General features: G+C 30.8%; 1 protein-coding gene across 1 annotated transcript; it reads right to left on the bottom strand.

The window, feature by feature from the left end:
* Nucleotides 1-10,490: 10,490 nt before the first annotated feature.
* Nucleotides 10,491-21,635, bottom strand: LOC140063091 (uncharacterized). Its single transcript, XM_072109523.1, has 7 exons — nucleotides 21,368-21,635; nucleotides 20,847-21,082; nucleotides 19,752-20,170; nucleotides 15,996-16,084; nucleotides 15,548-15,733; nucleotides 14,402-14,661; nucleotides 10,491-11,252 (listed from the first exon to the last, which is right to left on the bottom strand). Exons 1-7 carry the CDS (start codon nucleotides 21,579-21,581, stop codon nucleotides 10,788-10,790), a joined length of 1,869 nt encoding a protein of 622 aa, XP_071965624.1. The 5' UTR covers nucleotides 21,582-21,635; the 3' UTR covers nucleotides 10,491-10,787.
* Between the last annotated feature and the right edge of the window lie 3,084 nt (nucleotides 21,636-24,719).

Raw genomic sequence — 24,719 nt, forward strand, 5'->3', positions numbered from 1 at the left:
GACTCTAAGATAAAAATTACTAACTAAGTTACAGTCAAATAAAGAATTAATACATTTATACAAAAAAACAAGATCAAAAAAGGTTCTACGAGACTCAGGAGATCGGACATGTGGTAAAATACCACAATACCAGAAACGTACACAAGATTACAAGCAATACACAACAAATGGGCGTTAGAATGGTCGAAACTTCAAGAAATTAAACATTAAAAAGCAGAAAAACGTTTTGAAGCGTATAACAAACATTGCAGTAATAATAACCCTACTTAAGCAAGGAAGTACAAAATCCCTTTTTTCCAAAAATGGTTTGACCTTTGACTCGCTGTACTGCAATTAATTATATTAAAACCTGAATAGTATTTTCTTAAGGACGCCACCTATCGGACAGGGCCGTATTGTCATGGCCCTGTAAGTTGACTTTGTAATGAAATTAAAGTGAAGTGTCAATCAGGGTAATTAGCAAGCATTGATGACTTAATGAATGACCAACGACACAATTGCACTAATCAAATAAAAAAGGAATTAAGTAACTGACAGTTTTTATTATGACATCTCCGCTAATAAGGTTATTCTTTTTTTAGTTTAGTTTTTATTTTTTTTAGATCTACACGGATATGTAATTCAATAAGTAATTAAGAACCAACATCATAGTTTTAAATATTTTCATGTGATTATTGTTTTAAAATGTATTCATAAGTTGAACAAAATTTGTCGAATAGTTAGTTAAACACAATCACATGCAGGTATACATTTTTGCTATTTTAACATTTCCTATCGAAATGTACAATAAAAAGGTGACCAAAAAACAATACTGAAATACCATATCTTCAATGCAAAAGATGAAACAAAATAATATAAATAGTTGTGAAGTTAATATACTAGGAGAAATATGCATTAATGTACTTGCTAAATCCAAGTAGATTTTTTATCAGAATATGCTGGTAACATGCAATCAATGATCTTTATCAATCTTTAAAATTCAGCCACAAATATTATATTAGAAATGTTATTGTAACGCCGGCATCAGAATCATTTATATACCTGTGTGAAGAGAAACCAGCCTTATATTAGGAATAGCAACAGATAATAGTATAATGTTAACACAGGGTTAAGTTAGCTTCAATTTGCGCTAATCTATTTATAATTGCAATTCTAAAACTCTTGGTCATTCACTGGTCACAGTAGGGTATCAACTTTTGGATGTACTTAATGCGTATAACACTATACCAATCAGGCTCACAGTTGATGTTTCACTTTATTATCTTAAAACACATTTATAAATCGATATAATAGAGAAAATAGGGAACATGCTGAGTAGTGCATTGATTTCTACTAATTAACATCTTGACTTCACTAGCGTTCAATTAACGTTTGGTTTTGAATGCGCAGTATTAAATAATTATTCCTAGCTATTTGAATTGTATTACATAAAATACTTTTATTGAAAATGTGCTATATAGCCACTGGTATAATCTAATTATGATAGTTATTTATATTTTATATAAATTGATTGATAGTATTGTACAGTATGAAAGTGCTTTTTTTAGTTCAACGAGAAAAATTTTCTTCTCAAAAAAGTTTCTCTATCTAGTGGACGGAAGGTCGAAACAATTATTTGACTTTTCTATTCCTTGGCCTACTAACTCAATATTAATACGGTAATGACTATGAAATGAATGCGTATCATTTTACGTATTCTTATATCGCATATATTTTTTGTGTATTATTATAAACCCCTCAATCACGTACGACACGGCATTTTGTGGTTTGTAATTCAAAATATTCACGAGAATCCGTGTGTAATTTTAAGTTAGAAGTAATGCTATAAAGCATTAAATATGTATTTAGAAGAATGTGACTATTATATAAAGATAAAAATCTTATAGCGTCCTATATTTCAATAAAAAATTAATTACTTATGTATACATAATCGTTTTAATGACAGCAATTGTCAACACTACTGGGCTCATAATTAAATACAGTACGAGCCAATAAAAGGAGATAAATAAAATAAATTATTATTAATAGTTGTTTTTATGTGTGCTTTTTATGTTTTAACGAAGCTAATGATAATAGAACATGCAGTGAATACAGGTTTCCTAGCCAGAACGATTTAATTGGTGAAGCCCTTATTAGCTAAAAACAGGAAACTATCTTATAATAAGTCTCAAATAAAGTAAGCATTAAATCTTACACAATGCTGAATTAGCATTGTATAATTACGTTAGAGAAGTGGGTTAAGGAAGCTAACAGATTAACACAGTCCTTGTTTAACATTCAGGGTCTTCCATTAGGACTAACCAGTTAAATCCTCTTCAGACAATCAAGTTTCTTAGCCTGTCACTTTGACACACGTCAAACTTAACTTTACAAAGAGCCATGATTTCACATACAGTACAAATAATAGGCTAGGTATCTTCACCTTCTCAAATAGAGAATTATTGTCATAGTCGAGTCTTTGGTGTCTGTTAAATGAGGCGTATTTATTAAACGAGTTTTACAAATCCTAACACTTGCCATCTACTGAAGATGTCTGTGACCAGACAGATTTGTATGCCTGGCGCCAGGCAGCCTCATTTTTCAATGCTTTTAATTCTATTGAATAAAAAAAGATTTTAACTCGTTAGCCGCCTACCAAATCAATGTTATAATGCCCTCTTCATTTAAGAAAACACTTTCCCGTTATATATAACTGTGTTAAAGTTTGTGTTTTCTAACTAATTAGACTAATTACTTACTTGGAACAGAAAACACATCTTATAATGCAGGTTATTGTTAGGGTAAAGAGAAATAAATTTGCTAGACAATCACGTTAATATAATGTGTAATTTGTATTATGAATGTGATGATTTATTTATTTAATATAAAATATAAATCCAAAGGCAAAATACTGAAAAAATGACAATGCTGTGGGTATCAGTGGCTGGATCTCAATGGAGATACAAAAAAACGAAGAGCTAAATCAAAACGATAAAGTAAAACAGCCAGAAAAGGTAGCAGAGCTTTCGGGCAAGACTAGCCCTTCATCCGTGCAATTGAGGGTAGTTCAATATAAAATATATATATATATACTTGTAGAATTAGCATTTACAGGTGATATGTTTTGGAATGTCAGCTGTTATGTAACAATGCTTTCTTTCTGTGCCGGCAGGCGGACACAAGTTCGTTACGTTTGTTTAATGTCGATAATTCAGGGTGGCGGATGATAAAAAATTTCTCTTTGAGGCAGAGATTGCATTTTTTGTTTGCGCTACTATATGCTTTAGTAGATGTCAAGATGCGCCATGAGATTGTAAAGACTGTGTTATTCTTATATATATATTTAAGTATATAATTTGTAATGTTTTACTCTATTACATTTAAATGGATCTTCTATTTATTTATTATTTCAATTTCATAAGCACGTAAACAAAAATCAAAACACTGACATAGCGGCAACACATGGGATAAATTACAAATGTAACATAACATACCGTAGCCAAATCCACTAAAAATGACAAAGCGGTGGATGCCAGTGGCTGGATCTCAATGGAGATTCAGATTTACATAACATTTATTCAGATAATAATGAATGAATGAATGAATAAAATAAGCAAAATCTTAATAAAAACGGTTAAAAAAGGTGTTAAACTTTGGTTTGGATGGTTTTCTTTTATACTTAATAATTGTGCAAAAGAAAACCCTACTAGAAATATAACATAAATAAGAGCAATCAGAGAGTTGCAACCTCTGCCATGAGTAAAAAGGATACAGAATTGAAATAATTTTGTAGTTTTAATGTACGGCCTAAAATGAGTAAAATAATTTGTTTTTAATATTGCCCAGAATTGGGATCCCGATCCGCATTGCTTCCGAAATGTTATAGAATAATCCGTGACCACATACTGTACAGTATTTGTCTATTTGGTAAATATCCATCTTTTAGTTTTGACTTTATCCTGCTAACACACACAAACAAACCTCTAAAGGCCCGTTCACACTAGGACGATAACGATCGACGATAATAGACAATAATTTGCATTTTTCATACATAAAATAAAAGAAATATAAAACCTTTTCATTCTAGAACTATAGAATAACCATCTATGCTTCCTTTGATGACAATTATATTTCCACACGTCCAATCAAATGACGTCATGATTAGTAAGAGCAATAATATCGTGATAATACAACGATTTTATTGTTTTTATGTATCATGACGTCATTTGATTGGAATTTTAAAAATATAAATTTTATCAAAGACAGCATAAATGATTATCCTATAGTCCTAGAACGAAACCCTTTCTAATTTCTTTTGTTTTATGTTTAAAAAATGCATGCTTATATATTTATCGTCGATCGTTATCGTTCTAGTGTGAATGGGCCTTTAGGCGCAGCTGGTGAAAATAATGTCAAAATCGGGATGTGGTGAAATAATAAAATCGAAATGTTAAATTAACTATAGGCCTAACATAATGTTTCTTTCCTTCGGAGTATTATTGACAGTTAAAAAGTATTTATGAATTATTACCAAAATAATGATATTTACTATTCTGGGACCAACTCTATATTGCTATCATTAACAAACTGAGTTGTATAAACAAAATACACTTCAACATTTTCGCGATAAAAATAAAACATAAGTATCCACTTGACTTGTTCTCTTATATAATCTAGCTGATTGAATGGATTGAGTGTTCACACATTGGAACGTTCTTCTTGCATAGATAAAATTGAGATAATGTGCTTAATTGATTTAATTTACTTCTTCTAGGAGAACTTAGTATGGTACTTATATGCTATATATAATCATCTAAATTAGCCTTGTAAAAATAACCACGGTACATTACATACTAGAGTGTAATAAAGAAAGTGGAATAATTTGTATAGGCCTATAAATGATGCAAAAGAAGAGGTTTTGGACAATAGTGGTGGTAGCGATAATATAATTTACAATATGTTATTATCAAGTAACAAATTGCAATGATGGTATAAATTAGTCGCAAGCACAATTAAAATAAACAATTTTAAACCTTTCCATTTGGTGAAAAAGGTCAGTTTATACACATGCGCATTCATGCTTCCATCTTAGACTAGGCTTTCGAGGTGCATGACAAAGGCATGATTTTGGAAAGTACTAAACGGCCCTATGATGTCTATAGAAAACCTGTACCCGAGTCATTTGAGGCCAAAACAAAGCCTGTACAGACATTTTAGTCACATTATAATGTGAATATTGAGAAATAGGGTCGAGAGTCAAATGTCATGCTTCCGATAATTTGTTCGTAAAAACAATGTTTCATTAGAGCGAATATAAATATGTAGATTCTGAACAAGTTTTTTAAAATATCAACTCTTTAGCATTATCTGTTTTCGATAATTATATGGGAACCTGTAATTTCACTCCTAATTTGCATATTTTATCTAACTTGAACAAATTTGAATACTTTCAAGGTGAGTGATACAGGTGTGATTTTGAGATTTACATACAGTAACAATCCTATGTTGACTATTAGAAACTTGTATCCGAGTAATTTAAGGCCAGAACAAAAGTATCTACAAATATTATAATTTCATTATAATTCTCATAATCATCATCATCATCATTATTATTAATATTAAAGATTGTCCGGATATTATTTTAGAATCTAAAAACTAAGAAAATAGTTCAAGACTTTTTATACGTGTCCTTGTACTACAAGGTAGCAGTTACCAATAGAAGTTAAGAACTTGTATTGATTGGTTAATTAGTTTGTATATCTTTGTAGTGTACCCCGGTTCACTAAATTGAATATCTGTCATCCCGTATGATATCCACTTGTTCAATTGTAAGTTTATTTGGCTTATTAAAGAAGAAAGCTTTATCCTATTTCTATAACATTAAGCTATCGCGTCGATCAATAAGCACAGTATTAACCACAGGCCTGTAAGTACAATTACTAATGTTTAGGTTATATTAACGGTTGTTTTCATGTACGTATTGTAATTGTTGATATCGACATTTTCAATTGAAACGTCTCCTTTAAGATAGATAAACAAAAGTGGGATTTAAACAGCAATGCCAGGTTATTCTAAAGAATTAGTTGGCTACAATACCGCTAATGAATTTGTTAAGTTGTTTCTTTAGTTATAAGACAATATTGGTTTAATGAAGTATATTTACCTTTGTAAATGTTATTATTGTTATCCTGTTGCACATAGGATCTTCCGTGTAATAAACACGGTTAATAATGAAGCTGAGTATTAACTATCTAGGATGCTAAAATATTTTACACTACTGTTGAGATGAGGTTGTTAAGAACAAACTAATGTTGTTCTGTCAAAAACCAATTATATAAATCTCATACATGGTTAGAAAATATTTTGAGAAGGTTTGTGTGGAAAATACAATATACACCAGGGGCTTCTTGTATGGTTTTTTTTTATTATTATTGTCGGCCTAATTATATGTTTTTGTATAGAAGTATAGGGAAATTACTAATTAATTATATGTTACACAAAAGGCATAAATACTTCTATCTTTATTCCAAGGTTTTCTCCTGATATATTGATTGATTCATTTTATTTCAGAACAAAATTTCATATCCAAAAAAACACCAATGCAACAAAATGAAATCCCACTAAATTAAAATTTTATCAAATTTACTGAACTGAATCTATTTTTTTACATAAAACTATTTCAGAATTATGTTGACATTAATTATACTTTTACTACTATAAACTATACGAAAATAGTTTTTATATTCTTTATTTACACTAAGATCGTAGTGTAGTACAGTATGCATGTTAATCACAATTTTCTATAATGTATTGGCTGGCATATACCATTTAGATAGGGAGTATCATTCAATCAAATACAATACAAGTACTCTAATATCAGCTGATAAACATGCCCATTTTTGTTAAAATACGTATCAAAAATAACCTCACACCAATCATGGTTTAATGAGGAAACTGTATCGTTATCCAAAGATCTTGGCTATTGCAAGAGAGTAGCTCACAATAAGCAGTTCAGCTTATTTTTTATAATCTATATATAAATTTACGTAAGGGCAAAATTCGGTAAATCGCGCCTTACTTCTAGAATTTTTACTCGATGGTATATAAAGTTGGTTCGTACTTTCGGTACTGATTTTAACCACCTGATGTAACCCTGTTTACTAATTAAATTAAGTTAGATAATTAGTTATTGACGATTAAAACGAATTTAGGTTCAACGATTTGCCCCAAATAGGGGTGTTTTCCGATCTTGGTATACACTGTCTAATGGATGTCCATCTTGAAAAATATCCGCCAGAAAAATGCGAGGAGGCTTCGCATTTTCCTATCTCCTCCTACGATAATTGTTTTTAATAGCTGAAAACCGGTTGAACAGCTAGAGTACAGCATCATAATGTTGAAGACAGGCCGATTTTCTTTAAAAAATACTATTTTGATAGATTTAATATACGATTATACAAATGTATTGATTTGCGATGAATGGAACAACCCAATCTCTCACTCTGCCAGAGTTTGGTTTAACACAAGTAGGTAAATTTATGAGCCCTTGGTTTAACACATACGGTAGGTAAATATATGGGCCCTTTGAGAATAAACTTGCAATACTTTGACAATACTGTAAATTAAATACCTAACTATTTTTTGTCCTCATTTGAATCGAGCATTTCTTACTGTGAATGTTCGTACTGTTGAAAAATATACAAATAAACTTTATTACTGAGATTGTGGATAGGCTCAACTGTTAAATATACAAATAAACTTTATACTGACAAATGTTTTACTGTATTTAGAGGTATATTATTTATAGGCCTATAAAACATGAAAAAAATATTTCGTTACTGAGTGGATAAAGAATATATTTAAAAATTGTTCCTCTTTGTACCTATCCGCTTTCCCATCCCTCAACCCTAATGTTACATACAAAACACAAATTCAAAAATTTGGACTCATTTTGTGGTAAGTTTCTCCTTCGGAAGTAATTCTCAGGGTGCTAATTTTAGTTGAATACATAAATCATCGTGTCTATTTATTCGTTTCTGTAAACGACTATGTATTATAGTCCCGCGGTACGTACATTTGAAATCGCCAGTTTTGTTACGCTGAAATTACTGTGTATTCGAGAACCATCTGTGGGCACGACCTAGATGGTACGCGAGCGAAGCGAGCGTACCATCTAGTCTAAGAAATAAACCTAATAATGCTATTAAATTTGTGTAATGTATAATTTCCAAATTTAACTAAAGATAATAAATGAGACTAAGAAATTATGGGGTGCGTATCAATGACAATAGGAGTACCCCAAAGCAGTCTACTAGGGCCTCTCGTGTTATCATTTTAATAAATGATTTTCCCCTTTGTGATAACAAGTGTAAGGTCTCTTTATATGCAAATGATATTACTCTCTTAGTCTTAGTCATTATAGATCAACGAAGAAAAGAGATGTGGAAGTGGAACTACAGTATAGGTGAAGATTTAGAAACGACTAAAATCGAAACCTAAATTAATGACGTAAATTTAAAAATATGAACTGTCAACTTTGGATTTTTTTCTTAAATGGGATAAACACATCGACGTTATCAAAATCAATAAGAAAAACAATATTAAAATCATACATTCGTTGTTTTCCGATGAGTGTAAGGCTGAATGGTAAAAGAGCAGTTTCAGGAAATTGCCCAAATTTAAACCAATATTTTAAATGTCATCAGAGAATGCTATAATAATGTTAAAATCATTTTTAAAAGTCACTCATAATTGAATCTAGTGGGTTCTGGCCTTTGGAATGCTGATATTATTAGACGTTTACACAATAAGCACAATTAAGACAATGATACAGATAGGAAGGCCTACCGTATATCATACCAGAGTGCCTGAATAAAATAACAAAATATACCATACATATACATAGATACATAAAATGTCATGTTCACCAGGCTGGCGTAGGCCGGCAGTGAATACCACGGTCTATCTAATTATTAGTTATAGACAACGGAAAATAACGGAATACCGGGCGTAACGTGCAGTGATTTACGCCGTACAATATTAATAATGGCTATCACGGCTGGCTCCCTATCCAGGCCTTCTAAACAGAGGCTAGCTCCAGTGTACAACATGCCCAGTTGCAAAATCTGAACGATTCAGAACCGTTCTTTAACATGTGAATTGTGTTACTATAGTATTTCGAAGTTTATTACGTAATTAAGTATATACTCACCAAGGAAGTGCATACGAGACCATTACTATGACGAATTGTCACTACTGTATACTGGTATGGTTTGAATAGTATTCAAATTAGGTGGTGTGTGAGTACATACCAATAATATAGATCATTAAAATGAACTTTTAATATAAAATATAGCGAAATAAAAGGCAGAAAAATACATATACGCGGAGTTGTAAGTTGTTAATTTGCTTGGAATTTTATTTTTTTTTTATTCTTCGTATTAATCATTTTGATTTTCACACTCGGTACTTAAAATTATTCACAAAAAAAACAGGGACGAGTGAAGATTAAAACAAAGTGATCAAACTTCGATTTATAGGTATAGGCCTAAGTAACTTTAATCTTCCGAAATAATTAAAATAATATTATTGCAAATATCTTCCTCCTTTATCAAGGTGGTTGTTTAATCAAACTAAATATTGCACACGGTTCGTGATACGAAATTTATATGTATTATAATATTCATTTTTGTTGAAAATGCAATCTTTAAGAAAATCATTCGTATATTTCTTTTACATCATTAATTGTTATTATATTTGAAAAGTGATTCATTGATTTTTTTTAAGACACAATTATTACACTATATTCATAATTTGTTACACACTTTGTACAATAACTTCATTTTTATAAAACAAAAACCACATTGTAAACATATTTAAAACATATTTTTTAAAGGAGGGGAAAATTTATATACACATAATTTTATAATCTCAATAAAAGATTAAATATAATAAAAAAAAAAAGCTTGTAGAAATTCAAAATACTGAAAATATTACCCGATGACGTAGAATTAATTTAATTTACATTCCTATAGACAATTTCTATAGTACAATAATAAAATTGAAATTTCTTAAAAAAAAGAATTTTTAACGAAATTTGTAACGTATGTATACCTTGTGATATAATATTTAATATATTAATTATAATTAATTTATTATTTATTACGACATAATCAATTGTAATATTGTACTTTCATAATTGAAAGTTTATCCAATGTTGAATATCACTTTAGTGTATTTCATTACAAAAGAACTGAAATTAAGGGGTTAATAATAAATTACTGCAGTGATCGTGAACTGTATCGTCTGCTATTTCCTCGTGATACTATATTTAGGCAATCACGAGAAAAACGCAGACGACGGACAACAATTAAACTTCCATCCATACGACTGGATTCATAAAGTAAGCCACATCAGAGGATGGATTGACGTAGGTATGACCAAAATACAATATGTGTATATAAATAAATATCATATATAGTTACTATGATTGAAGAACATTAACATTTTAATAAGTTATGCATGTAAAGTCGATTTAAATTCGATGGTAGGAAAAATAACTCCATGTGGGGCGTGCGGAGGATATATCATCATGAAGCATGATGATCTGATTATACCAATCGTTAAAGCTTAGAAGAAAAGTAGTGCGTGAAGGAAGGTGTTTAAAGCTCCTACAGGTATTACGATGATAAAAAGTTAACAATATTTTGTTTTTGAATAAACTTATACTGTCCACCACGGTAATTCTGTGTCAAGTACCAGACTACCTATACATTCGTACTTTTGTATGTCTTTTGTTGCAGTCCTTTTTATTCTGTTTCTGTCACACTTTTATCCATTTTACCAAACGCATGTAAATGTTCTTTAGCGCGCATGCGTAATGATAGTACGCTAGTATTTCTTGGATGTGTTTCATCGAGACTTGACATCGCTAAAGAATTTGCAATATTCTGTCTTGGTAGTTTCATTGCTAAAGCTGCCGGTAGGAAAGGGAACGCTCCTGGAATCATTGGTCCCGAAGGCGTTACACCTGGTGGTACCCGATGCGGCGATAACAGACCTGGATATTGAACGGACAGTCCAGCTGAACCGAGTAAGGTTGATGTTAGCCATGGGTCGACCGGTAGGGCGCAGTGGCTTGGCATGCCAGCCGCAGCGGCTGACACACCAGCTCGTAACGGATTCATCGGAAAATCTTGCTGAAGTTTAATAACCTGTACAGCTTCCATCTTCTCCTGTCGCCGCCATTTTGCTCTACGATTTTGAAACCATACCTATAACAATAAAATTCATGAAATATTTAATAACACAGTTATAATTTATAGTTAAAATTTCTGTTGCTTGCAAAATTGGTAAAAAAGAATGTTTAATTTATCTTATTTAAACTTATTATGTATGGGTATGATAAAAAACAAGGCCAACAGCCATTAAGTCGCATGCTACAATGCATAGTGATACCGGACCGACAGACAGACCAACAGACCGACCGACAGACAGACCGACAGACAGACCGACCGACCGACATAGTGAACTATACTGACCGAAATTACTGAACATGTTTAAAAATGTTTATATTTTTTTAATTTACACGTGCGTAGCCTGTCACTTTTGACGAGCTCGTATAACGTAATTTCGAGTTGAAAAGTAAGTCAAGAAAACAGAAATCGGGCAAAAAGAGTGCGCAATAACATTTAACGCGCAGTGCGCGCGCAAAAATATGCGCACTCATTGCAATTTTGTAAACGCTTAAAATTGCCTGAAACGTACTCTTATTTCATCGAAAATAAATTTTGAAAATTTTAAGCGCGCGTACGCATGCGTTACATGCGCTACGCACGTAATTGTATTGCCATATGATGATTTATGCCCTGAAATTTATGAGTACCAAATTTTATTTAATTGTGATTCGTGGTTGTGAAGATATGATTACAAACGTGATTTCATTAAATCGTGCGTAGACCGCGTAATTTTTTATTGCGCACCGTGAAAACATAACCACATCGATTCCTGGCCATAAGGAATATACTGTGAAAAATTGACCTAGCTAGATTAAACTGATATCAAGATCAGGTCAGAAAGCGATAAAACGCATAGTGATACCAGACCGACCGACCGACCGACATAGTGAACTATAGAGTCGCTTCCACGCAACTAAAAATGTAGCGAAAGAAAGTATTGCATTAACATTGATTTACTGGTTAAAAATATGAAAAAAATAAGTTTACAAATGCATTATCTAAATTCAATATTTAAAACATTCATAAGGTAGAGTAGGAATTATATTAAGTTTCTAAAATTGAACCAAACACTTACAGTATTTTACAAATAATTGCTTAAACACCATCATTGTTTAATAATGACAATGTCAGAAGGAAAATAGTAGTTTAATATATTTACAAACTACAGCCTATTATGCCTTAATTGACCAACTTGAAGTCCTTATTACATCTCATAAAGCAAATTATACTCGTTTTTCCCAACTTATGTCGTCCATTAACAGAATATACTATATAATGAGTGGCATTATAGGCATGATTATAGGAACATTTTCTCTGATTATTCTCTGTAATGAGATCAAACTATTCAGTGATGGTTCAAGTTGTTTTAATGAATGTTCATTAGGCACATTAAGCTAGGAACGCACTAAGGTTATAACCAAATTACTACGACGCACTAAATGTTTGTTCAAAATCCCATTTTAGTTTGTTAGTATAATTAGGCCTAGTGACAATTTTTAGATTCTTGTCGTCATCATCATTCCAAACAAAGAGGAACGTTTACTTTTTGAACAAACGCAGTTATTAAATGGAAATGAAATTTCCACAATATAATTTTGAAAGCATTTTATTGTTAATATTTGTATTTACATTAATAAACGAATATGCATCAATCATGGATGTCTATATATCCCTAAATTGGATTGACTCGTGATAGACGAGTTATTAAGCGTTATTATTTTTATCACAAAGCACATGCCTTTATATGAAATTTTTACAGTAAAAATTGAACTACAGAAGCATAAAAATATCTTAACAATGTCTTAAATCTCAGCTAGAGGCAGGCATTATCAGATAATATTTGTGTGTATAACAGAAATCATGACGAAAAAATTATACAATATTGGGAAAACTGCAGACTTTTTTAGAATACCGATAGTTAGCTTTCAATCCTCAGAAAATAAATTTAAAAAAAGTTTCATGTTAAAATGGATAGTTTTTTATATAGCATCTATAACATTGCTTTAGTCATCTGATAATGTTTGCCACACCGTTGTTTTCTTTTTTTCTCTTCTACAATATTTGTGTACAAAAAAAATAAACTGAAATTTGTTTACTTATAATAAATCAATAATGTTGCACAATAATGTGTTGTCTTCACATCATTATTTTAAAGACAATTTAAGATGATCAAGTTTGATGGCACTTTAAATTCAATAATTTTTATGTGGGATTTAAAATAGTTTAGCGAATGAAGTCGACAGTTCGTATATGCCTTCTCTTCTCAGTTCATTCTTTTTAAAAGTAATACTTTTTACGTAATTGAAACCTTAAGACGTATACTTTAGTATGCGAGTGAACTATGTATTCGTTATTGGTGAAAGATTAAACAAGAAATATTTCTTACAAAAAACGCTGCTCGCTTATTGATAAATATTTTTTATTTCAAATGTTTTTGAATGTGTCATTTTATTGTCACATAATAGATAGTTATTTTACCTGAAAAAATGTAATTTAAAGCAACAAATACTTAAATTGTCTGTCAGACAATGGTTTTTGGGTTTCTTTTCATTTTTTATATGTGAATAAATATTACTTTTTTGTTACAGAAGTGAATACTCAATTTCTGTCACTTTAGTTAATTTTATTGCTAAGGTCAAATCTGGGGGTCACTTCATCACCCTAGATATTTCAATTGTGAAGTATCCTATTACAAACACAAACTTTAATGGACTGTTTAGATAATAATTCAATGAATATCTGACACTGACAGTGAATATAGGGATTTGTAATTTTAGCATGACATGTCCTAATAGACTCTTTCCCAGCCGTTTTTTGGGTCTACTGTAGCAGCTGGAATCAATAAATCATAGTGGAGTTTCCATTTTCACAAAACTGTCTGTCCTTAGAACTATAACTGCTGCATGCTTTAGCTTCTGATTGAGTAGTCCTAATGGGACGTAGCGGGCTAGAGCAGCAGCGTGAAAAATTATGATGGAAAAATAAAACTACGTTACCGTATCATGATACCCTTTTTTGTTTTTGTTAATTTAACTGAAACCTAAACATTCAACTTATTTTGGTCAGCATTCATCTACGTTTATTCGCCTGTCAAAATGATTTGACTATTTAAAATATTATGTAGGCCTATTAGTTCTTAATTAATTACAATTTATTGATTACAGTTTTAATTGACGTTTATATACCTGAACTCTGACCTCTGGTAGGTTAACCCTTGATGCTAATTCTTCTCTACTGTATACGTCTGGGTAATGTGATTTTTCAAAAGCTCTCTCAAGCTCATGAAGTTGAAATGTAGTAAATGTTGTCCGATTTCTTCGGTGTTTTTTCTTCTGTTTATCTGACATGTCGTCAACGTCGTCTTTGACGTGTAAATCGGAATCGTACTCGTCGGAGAGAACTGTGTCTTCAGAATGTTTTCGTGGCACAGGAAAGAGATGCTCATCTAGAACAAAATAAAAATGATGTATTGAAACAATAGTGTTTCTTGAAACCAATAAAATAAACAAAATAGAAAAGATAATAACAATAACACTAACACTAATAATAACAATAATAATAACAATAATAATAATAATAATATAATAATAAAATTGGAAAAAAAAAACAACCAAAACCGTTTCCTCCGCCAGAGGGCAGACAAGTTATTTAATGCGATTAATATATATTATTATAACATTTCAAATTAATTGATTAAATTTCAGTATATCACAGGGCGGTTTAGAAATAATGTTCATTGCCTGATGTGTTTATTATAAATTATATTATTATATTGTTTTCATTGCAGTAGTAAATAACGAAACTGCCATAATGAATAATGAATTAAACTGCAGCGTACGTCTAATCATAAAAGATATTGAAATAAAATATAATATTTCATTTTCATATCGTTTTATATTTCATATTTTCAATCTTATATCGATTATCGAAACATATGTTGTTCTAATATTCTTATACTGTAGGTTTGTTTGTTTCGTTATTTTTTCAAAATATTATTATTAATTTTAAAAAATGTGTTGGTAAGATTTTAAAAAATTTGAAAAAAAAATTAAAAACACTACAATGTTAAGGATCAAGGGAAAAAATGTTAATGAGTTGAGTACTTGAGTACAGTACTACAACACAATGTGGGTTTTTTTCACCTAGACTAAAATACTCACAATAATAATGAAATTGATAATAAGGACATTAGTTTACACAAAGTGAATCAGTACCGTACATAAAGTCATAAAAGTTAACATACTAGAGGCCTAATAATTGTTAAAAGCAAATATCCTAATAAAATATTCTGATTTCTTTACAAACTAATCTAATAAATAGAATAGAATTACCTTCGTTTTGATTATGGTCTGTAGCAGCTATTCGATCATCATCAACCAATTCAAATTCTCGGTTCGAATCTTCCGATTGCATTTGTTGGTCATTTACTGTTGTTTCTGGTAGGCCTAGAATAGCATCAATACTGTGACTGGGTTTAGCATCGCAACTTGCTGAGACCTTTGGCTTCATTTCTAAGGCTTGTAATGGTCAAGTGTGTAAGTTGGGTGGTTATAGTTTCTGTCTTTCCGTTAAAATGGTTATAATAAAGTATATAAAGTAACCGTTGTTTCTTTTCCTCAGACCAAATATATAGCAACCGCTATTCGTTGATAATCGATACTATATAATTACTAACTAGCAGTGGGCCTAGAGTTTGATAGCAAATTTAAGTAGTTTTATCTATTATTTATGTTAACTAAAACGTATTAGTGCCGTAAATCCGTGTTGGTGATACGTTACCGTGAAACAATACAGTAATTGACACGACATCCAACTCCATCATGTGTTGTCGCAGCTGTGGGCGGAGCATTGGGTGATTGACAGAATGCCTGATTGACAGTCAATTAGGACCAAATTACATAAAGCAGACAAGTTAACCCGAATTAACACTGTATTGCTATCATACAGATTCATCAACTCATAGAATTACCTTTAATTGTTTTCAAAACTATGAAAGTTATGTAAAGGGAAGAATATGGATACTATTTCACTGTAGGTGGTGGCTCCATAATATTCAAAGAGAATTATTTACTCGCTCACTCTAAATGTGCAAAGTCTTTTTGAATGATAAAGTATTAGAAAATACATATAAAGAAAGTTTAAATTTTTAAAGTTAATCTTTCTGCTAAAATTTATTATTTACTATTACTATAACATAGGCCTAATTACACAAATAAATGAGAAAGAGAGAAGGGCATGGCGGCAATAATTTCAGCGCTTTGTATTCTTTAGTTAATAATAATAATCGCTATAGAATATAACTATGATATTATATCAATAAATGTAGCTGCTTATTACCAATGAATTCTTTAATACCATAGTTGACATACGTCTACTGTTTAATGCAATGACAATGATTTCTTCTCCTCGGATTGGGAATAGTAAACGCGGTTTTATTATGTTATTATTATTATGTCTAGTGTCTAGTAAATTACACCACATACTATATTTTATTCTAACGAATGTAAGATTTGAATTAGTTGCCTGATATAATAATTATATGAACTGTACGATACGAGTGTGGGAGAAACATCAAACCGGGACAAAGAAGGTCAAATATACTTTAAGTTTCTGCAAAATTGATTTTAAAACCATGATTAACATAGTATTATGTTGAGTTGTGCAGGCAATATGAAAGGAGTACATACACAAGTATAGATAAATATTTGTAAAAATGAAGCGGTCATTTAATAACAACGAATAATGAAGTTTATCTGAAAAATATTATTAAATTGTTTTACAGCAGCTTCCGTTATAGTTTTATTCTTGTTAGTAGACCTCATGACCTTAATTTGTACGCGCGTACATGAATTAAAAATACGTCGTATTAGCAAACACAATTTTTTGGTCTTATTAGTGTCATAAAAATACAACGAATTTGAAGCCTTGAGGTTCAATAAATTACCAGAGAATCTTTCACAATATCGCATAGTATTGTAAAGATATCAATTAGGCTTTAAAGAGACCTAAATGTACATGATATTTCCATTTCATTTAGAAAGGTGAAAAATGCACCGTTTATTAGACTCCTTGTAAACTAAATGCTGCAATTATTTACGCTAATTTACAAGCGCTATTAATTTTCTATTGTTTGAGCATAACCTAACACATGTGCTTCAAGATAATCATTAATATACTTATAGGCTAATGACTGTAATTTGTAAACTCAATGAGTTAACCTTCGTTTGTAAAACTTAATAATTGGTCTTAAATATGATTTATTTTAGTGTAATGAGAGGAAAAAGAAAATTAATCACTTATTTTGTGAAAGAACTACAAATAATTATTCAAAATGATTTACCGGACGACCATCTACAAATTAGATTACTTTCTTAACTGAAGTGATGTTAGTGCAATTACTTCAACTTTAAACTTTTTTTTTTTAACAATAATGAGCTTGCTTTATTTGTATTAAACTAAGTTATAGACTTACATCCCAACTTCATCGGTTGAGAGATTGCAGAATTAAACTTTATGTGTATTTGGTTTTTCTTGTATATTGCTATTGGAATTGATTTTTACTAAATAAATTCAAAAAGGTAAGATAACAAAAATGAAAGCCTCGTCTCACAATAAATAAAACATAATTTTTGAATTTCCTAAGAAATTACCAATTGTAAAAGTTTTATTTTTAGTGCGCTGAAATATCGTACTAAACAATTATAACGAAATATTATTATTATTATTATCATTTTTGTATAATACGGTACATATATAATACAATATCAATATCACCTCTCGGTGAATGGTTGTTGCGACTCAAAGTACAGTACAATAATAAAGACGAATCCAAGTACCCTTCTCGTAAATTGATTTGACTCAAACTACCAGTTAAATTGTCGCAATTAAAATACATTTTATTAATTACAGGCAGAGAACTTCCTGAACAAAGGTCAATAACTGAAGCGAAATACACGTAAAACATGTATTTAGCCTACAGCTGCCTGTTATATCGTAACAAAGTTAGTATTACACGAAACCATGAAGCCCTTCAGGAGAGGATTGAGATATTTTGCATGAGAGGGGGAATCGGTATAAATACTGAAATACGTAATGGTATTTCTCTTTTAAGATTTTTTAATGGTTTTTAAATATTTTACAAATATTTTAAACTTTGTTTTTATACGGTTTTAGATTTTTTTTTAAATTTTTATCATTGTTTTATATGTTGTTTTTTATACTGTTTTATTCATGAACCTTTTTTACTTGTTTTTATGTGATTTTGATCAAATGAATGAATGTAACATTAATATTATAACAACACATAAGTTATAATATTATTTATCGTGTGTGTTACGTCACGTCAACGTGTGCGCACCGTGGGGTCGTACTCCCACCAAGGAAGGAGATTTTAGAACCTTTACTTGTTAAATAATATTGATCATCTCATTCCAGTAACTAAAATTAGGATATAAGCAATTAACATTGAATAGATATACACAGCAGATGGAATGCTAACGTATAGTTAGTGCGGCTTATATCGCATAAGGCACGTTAATAGTCAACCTATATGTATAGAGTTATTAGTCTTCCCGGCCCTGGTATAGATTATCTTGTTTCGGGAAACTTCATACATCACTTACTTGCTTGTTTACTTGTTTCCCGTACACTTTCGTCTACGGGATTGAGGCGAAGCACTCAGTGCTTAAAAGTCCCTCCTAACGAAAAAATCATATTCAATATAAGGTGAAAACTTCAGCGGGTGGTTGAACCATGCGACGTTAAGTTTTGCTTTGAACGAGTACATAAAACTACATCCGTAGGCAGAGCATTCCATAAGAGAGTAACTCTCACTTTGTTTTCGGCTTCATTTACAGAAAGCAAATGACGTTTAAGGCTGCTGTTAATCTGTATCTTAAAACCCCAGATCGCATTTTGCTATTGTTACAGGGTAAATGCAGTGTTTTATCTGTATAGGCCTAATATAACAGCAGATAGCATTATTGAGAATTGAAATCATTTTCTGGATCGCTGAAGAATACTTAATTAGGAGTACAAATACCTTATAAGGTCAGTAATCAAAAATATTATCGGATGGTAATATCTCACTTTATGATAATTGAATACGTGTGAGCAGCATTGTCCAAGAGGATTGTACAACGCCCTCTCAGTTCTCAAAATAGATTTGTGTTAAACCTTGTTTCACAAAAATCTTGCTCATTGCAGACAATCATCAAACTGTTAAAACCATTTCACACAAGACACTGCACATAAACCAATAATATTTTTTGATTTCATCATTATTTATTTATACATCTTTTTTACAATAATAATAATAACTCTACATATATACAAATATTTATAATCATTTATACATTGCACTTGTTACTTCCATTTTTAATGAATGGTTTTAAATAGCTGTCTTTAATTCGATGTATTATGATGTATTATCATTATCCCAACCGTTATCCAAACCATGTTAAGTCTGAAATCAATCGAGTTTAGAGTGAGTTTTAATCTTACAATGTGTAACTTTAAATCTATGTTAAAGAATGCTTTTCATTACTTTCATGAACCGAAAATTGTTTACCAGCTTGTAATCTAAGTGCCTCAATACTTTGTCTTTTCATATGTACAGGATCATTTGGAAAAGCCAGTCTATGGCCCATGTGTGAGTAAGGTACAATTGGTCCAACGAACGGTAATTGTTGGTATGGCCCGGCTGGGGCGAAAACTGCTGGGTGAGGTGCTACTGCGGTCAATCCTGGAGGCCTAGGAAATCCATGACTAAAGTATGGTATGAACGGTTTTGCACTGCTGATTAAAGGATGGGTTTGCGCCTGCAGCCATGTAGAGTAACCAGTGGCGTAGTCCAACGGAGAGTTCATATCTGTTTTGCAGTCTGTGTTTGAACTTTCACGTCCAATAAATTTCTCCTTCTTCCTCCATTTTGCACGTCTGTTTTGAAACCACACCTAAAAGATATACAAAATAAATCATTATAGTTTGATCACCTATTATTTATAAATAGTAGCTAACGCTTTCTTTTAAGTGACAAATAAAATAGACTAGTAGTAGTCATGTAGATAAACAAGTTATACAATATTATTGATTACAGTAATTTAATCAACATAAGCAGTAAAAGTGAATTAAACTAATAAGATAAATACAGCGATGAATAAATTACAGAACTATGTCAATCATTATTTGTCATTGAAAATAAATTTAGGTGTAAAATATCTTACACAGATTAAAACAAATTGAATGTAATTGAACAGACTACCAGTAAATGCATTTTGCCTGGTCAAATTTCATCCGAGGCTAATTGAATTAATCGTAAAACATTATCTACAACACTATACTGTAGATTCAGCATAATTATTATACAAAAACAACATTTAATTTGCTATAATAACTAATATTATTTATCAGTATGATGAATGACATTTATAAGTAAAGATCACAAAATAATGTTTTCTATCCGACTATCCGCAATGTAAGGTCAGAATTTTACCAGCATAATTTCTGTGTAAATTTAATGAAGACGGGCTTCTTAAGTCGTTCATATCCCTTTATGTAACCGTATTGAGTACAATATAATGCAAAAACTTAATAATACAATAGTATGTATAGACCAGAAATAATTCTTACCTGAACTCGTGATTCGCTAAGATCGAGCTTAAGTGCTAGTTCTTCACGTGTGAATACATCTGGATACTGTGTCTTTTCGAACGCCATTTCTAATTGGTGAAGTTGGTACGTTGTAAATGTTGTTCGAGATCTGCGTACTTTACGAATCTTCGCCGATGGAATAGAAGCAATTGTCTGCTGTGTTAAATCATCTTCACCATCGATACTTTCTACTTTAATGTGCGGTATGTCAATTTCTGTAATAAACAAAATTAACATAGAAATTAATTATACATTTACATAAAATACAAACTATAACAATTATTATTAAAACATTTTGTTGAAAAGGTTCAATAGTAAGATCAATCGAAAAATAATGTTAATTCTCTATCTCATTTGTGTTTAAATAAAAAAATATCAACAATAATCAAAAATAATGTAAAATATAAAAATAAGACTTAAACTTTATATCAAAAATAATATTATTGCTATTAATATTATTAATATGAATTGTATAAAAATATCAAACAGTTTTAAATTACCTTTTTCGTCTTCACTTTCAGAACAACTTAAATGTGTCTCTTTCTTGACATCTTGTTTTGCCAGAGGTATTCGTGTAAGCGGCGGTGGTGGAATAGATGGCAGTTGTGGTTTCTCTTTAGATCCTAGTATAAAATCGATGGAATATGAAATCGGAGCCTGTGTTTCAAAACACATCTTCGATTTCATCATAGGCCCAGCAACGACAGTCGACATGTTCTTCGTTTCTTTAATAAATAAATAACTCCAGAAATGTTGCGATGTGACAACGATGCTGCTCAGTAGGTGAATGTGGAAAGTGAGTTGGCGCATGCTTATAAAGTCCGGTTTAAAAGCCAATATGACTAACAGCCAATCAGAGCGTTCTATTTCACTCAATGACTTAACGCATCAGCTAACACGTGTGAAATACAATTATCGTGTGAACCAATCTGTTAACGATTATCAAAGTGTTACGTAAATTAATTATATCATTGTTAACATTTTAACAATGATTGAATTGAATTATGTAGGTATTATCATGTATGTACCAAAGAGGGTATTTAGTAGCTCAACGGATTTCCTATTTGTTATTTATTTGTTTTTGTAATATTATAGGCTTGCATTTTATTTTAGTGTATTACTTTTAAATTCGAGAATACTTTTAAACATAATCGCTTGTCTATAAAAAATACAGCAAGTAAATAGGGTCTTTCTAAAATCAACAACCTCCATAAAAGACAACATCTCTAAATTCATAACAACGAGTATATATGCTATTTTTTATTTATTTTTGTAATTTTATAGGCCTAAATGTAGGCCTATTTATTGTATTACTTTTTTTATTCCAGTATACATAATCGTTTGTGTATTTTTTTTAAATTCAGCAAATTAAAAAGGGATAATTCTAAAATAATCAACATCCTTCATTAAAAGACCACATCTCTTAATTCATAACAATGAATAATCATTTATTGCGCTATCGAATAACTATTTTAGGCCTAAGTCAATTAGAAATAACACGTAGCTAGTTTTTTGTTTTAATTGCTTATTAAATTTATAAACAGATATTTTAATATATAATTTAAACTATATACAATTAAAATAATTGCAGATTGTTAGTCAGGTATTTACCATTAAAATGAAGTTGTAGTCTGTGTATATTTATTTCACCTATTTTAAAATATTAATTTCTGAAATGTTGTATGTGATGCGTGAAGTTGTCCCCGCCTCTTTCGTTAAAACTGAGCCCCCTTTGTTGTACGAGAAACGATATCTCCGCCCCCTTTGTTAAAACAATAGAAACATGGCTTTTCGTACTATAGTTATTTAAATTAGCATAATTAAAATTAAACAACAGAGGTTTACTATTATTTTTTATACTATTTTTGATTAATTGCGTTATTTAAAAAAAACTATTTCCATTACCAGTTTTATTTTATTGAATGACCAAGCAACAAAAACGGATTAAAATTGCCATTTCTATAATTTGGCATTGATTTCTCTCCAACTCCGCCTCCTTAGTTGAAATTAATATGAAACTCCGCCTCCATTGTTCCATCTCCGCCCCCTTTGTTAAAACAGCAGAAACATGGCTTTCGCTATTATAGTTATTTAAATTAGCTTAGTTAAAATCCAACAGCTTTCCATTATTTGTCATATTATTTTTAATTCCTGGTTTTTTTTTTAATGTAGGCTACTAACCAAAATTATTTATGCCCATGTTACCAGTTTTATTCTATTGAATAACCAAGCAACAAAAACGGGATTAAAATTGCCATTAGTCTATAATTTGGCATTGATTTCTCTCTAACTCCGCCTCCTTAGTTGAAATTAATATGAAACTCCGCCTCCATTTTTCTATCTCCGCCCCTTTGTTAAAACAATAGAAATAGGCTTTCGATATTATAGTTATTTAAATTAGCTTAGCCCATGTATGAACAGTTTAATAGCAGGTTTACCATAATTGTCATTGTCCTAACAATATAATTACTCATGTATTCTAATACAGAATTTCCAGACTAGAATGTTGAAACATTTTCCTATATAAATATGCAATATAATTATGTACAATATTACCAGACTGGAATTTTTCAACTTTAAAAACTGTTTAAAAGCTTTTAAATGCTCCAACTAGGCCTATCACTACGATTAAAATAGAAATTACCCACATGCGATAGGCCTACAATACATTATACCAAAACGTGTTCTTATAAATCCAAAGGCAAATTACTGAAAAAAAAATGACAATGCTGTGGGTATCAGTGGCTGGATCTCAACGGAGATACAAAAAAAAACGAAAAGCTAAATCAAAACGATAAAGTTAAACAGCCAGAAAAGTTAGCAGAGCTTTCGGGCAACACTAGCCCTTCATCAGTGAAAAAAAACCTGTACATTTCCAGGCTGAGAAATTCTCTTAAATTCATTTATCAGGCCTCATTTCATTCATAACTAGAACTTGATTTTGGATAAGTAGGTCTCGAAAAAATGCAATTCCAGTTCACTTGTTACTTTAAGACTGCTCACCGGCTTATGAAAATTGTCTCCTATCTTTTAACACTAGCAGGTCTGAAAATAATACTAAAAAGTCGTCCAGAATTGGGACCGTGGGCCGGATTTCCTCTAAAATTTAATGAAGTGGTCTTTGACCACATATCTATCTGTATTTTCATTTTGGGTAAAGATCTTACAATACATTTTTTAGTAAATCTGCTAACAAACAAACAGACAAACACATGCGATCGACTACATACCTCCTTGGCGGAGGTAAACGATTTGGTTTGAGATACTTATGTTGTAAAAACTGTTCCAAACTGCATTCTAATTCTGTCTTCGTCGAAACTGTTGACCGACTTTATACCGAGAGCTATTGAAATATTTATTCGATCTTCGAAAAGGGTTTCATTATTCGACAGCTATTGAAAATGTATATTTTGTAATAAAACGTCTTCCAAAAAAATAACATTTTATTTGTAATAGTTACAGTATTTTATATTATTAATAGTACAATATTTTATCTAAAATAGTGAGAATATAGCAATATTTCAAATATGAAGCTACCAGCATCACATTTCATATGTCAATCACTATTTGGTTTTATTAACAATTTGCTTTAATTTTTTACGGTATTCGTTGTATTATATAATTATTAAAACCCTAGCTATAGCTATAGCTGTAAAACATAACATTACTGATTCGAATTGATCAAATTTAATTACAAATAACTTAATGTTAAATAAAAAGGTCATCAGTTATTAATACTGTCAATCTGTTTGTTATTATTAATTCTTTTTATAATACAAAATTAGACACTATCATGTAAAACGTAAGATCAACTCTATCCATCCATGGAGGCCCAGATCAACATAGGAATTT

Source organism: Antedon mediterranea, chromosome 11 (assembly GCF_964355755.1).
Source record: "Antedon mediterranea chromosome 11, ecAntMedi1.1, whole genome shotgun sequence".
Lineage (NCBI taxonomy): Eukaryota > Metazoa > Echinodermata > Crinoidea > Comatulida > Antedonidae > Antedon > Antedon mediterranea.